This window comes from Carettochelys insculpta, chromosome 7, assembly GCF_033958435.1.
Source record: "Carettochelys insculpta isolate YL-2023 chromosome 7, ASM3395843v1, whole genome shotgun sequence".
In the NCBI taxonomy this organism is placed as follows: domain Eukaryota; kingdom Metazoa; phylum Chordata; order Testudines; family Carettochelyidae; genus Carettochelys; species Carettochelys insculpta.
This window is the reverse complement of record NC_134143.1, coordinates 16349623-16355622: the sequence shown is the minus strand read 5'-3', so window position 1 is coordinate 16355622 and position 6000 is coordinate 16349623. Positions and strand designations below refer to the sequence as shown.

The 6000-nt window shown below is 49.0% G+C and overlaps 1 protein-coding gene across 1 annotated transcript in view; it reads left to right on the top strand.

Annotated features, from left to right (window-relative positions):
* The first annotated feature begins 470 nt into the window (after window positions 1-470).
* The window catches only part of ZCCHC24 (zinc finger CCHC-type containing 24), a 174551-nt gene continuing 169021 nt past the window's right edge, over window positions 471-6000 (top strand). The window contains exon 1 of the mRNA XM_075000066.1: window positions 471-848. Within this exon, the coding sequence (XP_074856167.1) occupies window positions 609-848 (240 nt within the window). The 5' untranslated portion in view covers window positions 471-608. The remainder of the gene's footprint in view (window positions 849-6000) is intronic.

Sequence of the window (6000 nt, the reverse complement as noted above, 5' to 3'; positions counted from 1 at the left end):
GGATCGGAAATAAAGGGGGGAGAAGGCCATGGGAACGCGCCCCCGGGCCTAGCCGAGCCCTTCTCCAGGGCAGGCACAAAGGACGGGCTCGCAGACGCCCAAGAAAAGTTCGCCCCGCCGAGTAACAAGCCCCCCGCCCGCAGCTCCGGCCCGCGTTCCGCCAGTCGTGGCACGGGGGGCGGAGCCGGGAAGGAGGCCGTGCCGTGCGCGGATTGGCCGGGAGGCTTTTGCATATTCAAATGAGCCAGCCCCTTGAGCTCGCCGGCAGCTCCGCAGGCGCTGCGCCCCGCCCTCCGGGGCTGCCCGGGGGAGTGGGAATAAAGTGAGATAGCGGATCGGGCAGCCCGCGGAGGAGGGGGGGCGGAGGCACGGGAAAGTTTCCTGCTAACTTTTGCAGCCGCTGCCGCTATGCCTGCGCGGTGCGGTGCCTCGGGGCTGGGGGGGCTCGGCTCGCCGTAGGCGGGGGAAGAGACAACTGGGGGGGCCGGCCGGATTCACGCACGCCCCAGGGCCGCTCCCCTCCCCGAAGCGAGCAGGACCCAGCCGAAGCGCCGGGGGCGGCGAGCCCAGCCCGGGGAGAGAGCCCCGGGCAGGCAACAGGGGGAAAGATGAGCTTGTTGTCAGCCATAGACACCAGCGCCGCGTCTGTCTACCAGCCTGCCCAGCTGCTCAACTGGGTCTATCTGTCGTTGCAAGACACCCACCAAGCCAGCGCCTTCGATGCCTTCCGCCCCGAGCCCCCGGCGTCCCAGCACCCCGAGCTGAGCTACACCAAGAGCAGCCCGGAGCTGGGCTCGTCCCTCAACTCCAGCTATCTCAACAGCTTCTTCCAGCTGCAGCGCAACGAGGTAGGTGCCCCCTGCCGCCCGGCGGGGCCGGGTCGGGGGCAGAGCTGCGGCTCCAGGGGCCCAGCGGGGATCGCTCTGCAGCAGCATCGCGGAAAGTTCAGGCTGAAATTTCGTCCCAACCGCCATGATGGGTGGGAAGTTCCTGCCGTTTTCCCGGAGGTTGGACGCTGCTGTGTGCAACGACAGCTGCCTGGCCCCGAGCTGAGCCGGGGCTGGGAAGAGCTGGGGAGCCTTTCAGAGCCCCGCTCTTCCAGCCCCCGGGGGGAAACAGGCAATCAGTGCAGATGGGTTACCCCCGCCGCCCCGATCGGCTCCCCGATGTCGGATCCTGCCCGGCAGCCGTCACTTGCCTTGGGAAGGGGATTTAGCATTATTTTTGCTAGCCGGTGACGTGCAGCTGAAGCCTGTAACTTTCGGGGGTTGCTGATGGTGCCAAGCCTGCGCAAATGAGCCGTGCTCAGCGCTGTGGGCAGACAGGCATGCAACCCAAGTTGCAACAAAGTGTACTTTAGTTTTGGGAGGGGGAGAGTTACCGGTGGCTTTTGTGTATTCTAGTTACACACACACACACGAGCGCCCGCTGGGGACACAACTTCTGTTGACACGCTGGTCAACCATTGCACTGATTTATTTGCTTTGCTATCCTGGAGCTCGAGGAGGTACGGTAGAACAACAGTCTGGGGGAGGGGAAGGAGACGCACAACATATGTATTACTGTATAGTCTTTTCAGTCTGTGACATTACTGACGCTCCAAACATCCCGGGTATTGTTAACATTAGGACTGGAAATAAACGGGGAACACAGGACCCTGGGGTTAGATACAGATCTTGTGTAAATAAATACCATGGAGATGGGAGAACTGAAGCCCAACATTCTAATCAAGGATGATGAGACACTGAAAACCTGGGGATTGTTTACGTTAGAAAGGAAGTGCAGAAGGGATGCGATAAATCTACATCAAATAATCAGCTGTCTACAGCGGAATCTTCCTTGTGCCCTGTCTCAAACCACGGTAAAAAGGGAACAGTCAATAAAATTCAAAACAGATGCAGGAAGTCTGTTGTAGGGTGAAGTATTTAAACTGTGGAACTCACTGACATATGGAATCCTGGAGGCCAAGAATTTAATATTCAAAAGGGTTTGGAAGTTTATATGAGTATAAAGAATATGACAAACATTGCAAAAGAGATCTAAAACCTCCTGTTTCAGGTTTGAAGACCCTCCAATGCAGTATGGTGGTGCTGAGATGATCAAGTTCTGAAGCTTGGTCAAAAGGAGCTCCTGCTTCATAGATTTTTTTTTTTTTTTAATTTTGGCAGAGGAATCTTGGCTAAGGAATCTTCAATTAAAAGCATCAACCAATTCACATATATATCTCTATCTCTATATAGATATATATTGAATGACTAGTTACTGGTGCTGTAACCAAGTGAAAAAAGACCACCTAGGAACAAGTTTTAAAATTCAGACTTCAGTTAATATTGGAATATTTTGCCATTCAATGTAGTCCCTAATGGACAAGTCAGCTGTGCTTCAGAGGAAGTTACTCAGCATTCTACAGCTCCCATGTCCAAGTTCTTATTCAGTGTAATTTCTTTAAAAAGGTAAAAAATGTAGAATTCAAGAGCACCCTGTTCTTTTCAAAAAGTCAGCAGGCAATGGGAGTCAAGCACAGAGTTGCACACCTGCTAGTTCCAAGTTGACAAATATTGTCATTTTGCATTTGAGCGGCACACATTCTGGTTTCGGGACAGCTAAGAATCCAGAGTTTCAGTCTACGTAGCTGTTCTCATAAGAGGGTTGCAAACACAGTGCAGCTCAGCATTTGCGAGTGTGAGAAGCCATTCTGTTCAGTGTGAGGTGTGTTTCCCCCAGTGTAAAAAATAACCAAAAATCATGTGTGGCAGCAGCTAGGGAGGCTGGGAAATTGTGTCCCAGCAGCAGGTCCCTCTTGGTGAAGATGTTTGGTCTTTCTAGGTTTTCCTTTTTCTGTTTCCAATGTAAAATCTGTAACCAGGGCTTCATCCTTCTTTCCATCAAAAACTCCCCATCCCATCCATGCCCTTCCTTAGGGTCTGGGAGACATTTCTGTCCAGTTCTTCCCCTACTGCCAAAACCAGTTGTCACAATCTCTACTTTAAGGCTCAGTCCCTAGTTTTACTAGAACTCATCCACACTGCTGCTTCTGTTGCATGTTTCAAACCACAACATTATCAATTCCTCACCCAGCGCACTCATTGTCAGTTGGGCAGCTACATTTACCTGTTCTACATGTCTTCTAAGGCTTCCACCCTGCTTTACTCGTTCTCTCACTTAAGCTTCCTAAAGCCCTTCTTTCGCAGCTGCAAATCCTGTACAAAGGCAGTAGAGTTCATCCAGGAAACATGGGGCCCTGGTTCCATGAGGATCTTTCATATTTACAGAGGATCAAGCCTGTTTGCAGTTAACATAAGTGCATTCTCCTGCTTCTGGCTGCAGATGAGCAGAACATACAGTTGATCTGAGCCACTTTTTTAGGTTGACATTGTACATGTTGTTCTTGTTAATCAGTAATTTGAACTTTTACAGCCTCTTTCATTTAAGAGTTTCCAAATGATTTAGATATGCTGTAGCTCAAAAATGCTTAAGTTAAAAGACTCCTCCTCTCTGTCCAGAAGTTGGAAGCTTGAACGTTTCTTGGCAGGAGAGACGCAAAGAGGGTTTATTCCAATGTCATATTCTTAAGAATATAAGAATGGCCATACTGGGTCTGACTAAAGGTCTGTCTAACTGACTGTTCTGTCTTCTGACAGTGGCCAGTGCCAGGTGCCCTGAAGGGAATGAACAGAAAAGGCAACTGAGTGATGCATCCTTTCACCCATTCCCAGTCCTGACAAAGAGACGGAAGGGACACCATCCCAGCCTAAGTAATAGCAATTGATGGACCTACCCTCCATGAATTTATCTAGCTCTTTTTTTGAACCCTGTTAAACTCCTGGCCTTCACAACATCCTCTGACAGGGAGTTCCACAGATTGACTGTGTTGTGGGAAGAAATATTTGTTTTAGTTTATTTTAAACCTGCTGCCTATTATTTTCACTTGGGTGACTCCCACTTTGTGTGTTATGGGAAGGGGTAAATAATTATTCCTTCTTTCCTTCCTTCCTTCCTTCCTTTCTCCACAACAGCCATTATTTTATAGACCTCTGTCATATCCCATCCTAGTTGTCTCCTTTCTAAGCTGAAAAGTTCCAGTCTTGTTAATTTCTCCTCATATGGATGCCATTCCATACCTCTAATAATTTTTGTTGCTCTTTTCTGAACTCTTTCCAATCCCTATATATATATATATATATATATATATATATATATATATATATATATATATATATATATATATATAATATATTTGGGATGAGGTGACCACATCTGCACATGGTATTCACGATGTGGGTGTACCATGGACTTATAGAGAGGCAGGCAGTAAGATATTTTCTGTCTTATTCTCTATCCCTTTCTTAATGATTCACAGTATTCTGTGCTTTTTTGACTGCCACTGCAAATTGAATGGTGGATGTCTTCAGAGAACTATCCACAATGATTCCCAAGTTCTCTTTTGTGAGTGGTAACAGCTAATATAGATCCCATCATTTTATAGGGATAATTGGGATTGTGTTTTCCCATATACATTATTTTGCATATATCAACACTGAATTTCATCTGCCATTTTGTTGCCCAGTCACCTAGTTTTGAGAGATGCTTTTGAAGCTCTTCACAGTCTGCTGGGGACTTAACTTCCTTCCACAATTTTGTTTGATTTTTCCACCACACTGTTTACCCCTTTTGCAGATCGTTTATGAATATATTGAATAAGATTGATCTCAGTGCAGACCGCATGGGGACACTGAGTGTTACCTCTCTCCAGTCTGAAAACTGTCCATTTATTTCTGCCCTTTGTTTCCTGTCTTTCAACCAGTTACCAACCCAGGAGAGGATGTTTCCTCTTATCCCACAACAACTTACTCTAAACCCTCGAAATGCGCGATTTTGAGTTGCACTTAACTCGCATTACCGTGAGTCAAGCTCATCACAAAATCCCAGTCCCCCCGGCGCCAGTTCAACACCACCAGCTCCGCATGGCCCCAGTTCAACAACCCCTACCCTGCTCACCACCCACCCACGGCTCTGGCTTACTCCCCACCCCTCCACCCAGCTCTGGCTCTGGGTCACGATCCCTCATGCACGGCTCTGGTTCAACGCCCTGGCCCCAGTTCAAACCTCCCGCTGGCTCACCACTTGCCCCCAGCTGTGGCTCTGGCTCAAGACCCCCGGTCCCAGTTCAAACCCCTCACACACGGTCCCAGTTCAACCCCTGTATGGCCCAGCTCACCACCCCTGCGTGTGGCTCTCGCTTAACCCCCTGCCCCAGTTTAACACCCCCGCCACACACACAGCTCTGGCTCACCTCCCGCCCCCAGGTGCCTCTCTATCAACTCCAGCCCTCCTGGCCATCCTGCTGCCCTAATCCACCCCAGTCTTAACCCCCCCCCCCTCCCTCCCACAGCCCCAGCCCACTGCCAAGCTTAACCTTCCCCACTGTGCCCCCAACCTCAGGACTTACCTTTCAAGAGGAGCCCCAGGTGCTCCTGCTGCTTCCCTGGCTACAGAACGTGCCTTCCAGGACGGGGGGAAGCCTCCCCTGGCTTACGTGAAATTCGGGTTATGCGCAGGTGCCTGGGAACAGAACCCTTGCGTAAATCAAGGCACTGCTGTACCTTATGTAAGAGGCTTTGATGAGGGACCTTGTCAAAGGCTTTCTGGAAGTCTAAGTATTCTATATCCACTGGCTCTCCTTTGTCCACATGCTTATTGAGCCCTCAAAGAATTCTACAAAAATGGTGAGGTATGATTTCTCCTCACAAAAACCATGTTGATTCTTCCCCTCAACAACTTCTGTTCATTTATGTATCTGACAGTTCTGTTCTTTACTATAGTTTCAAGCAGTTTGTCTGATACTGAAGTTAGCTTTACTGGCCTGTAATTACCAGGATCTCCTCTAGAGGCCTTTTTAAAAATTGGTGTCATGTTAGCAATCTTTCAGTCGTTTGGTACAGAAGCTGATTTAAAGGACAGGTTGCAAACCACAGTTAGTAATTCTGCGATTTTATATTT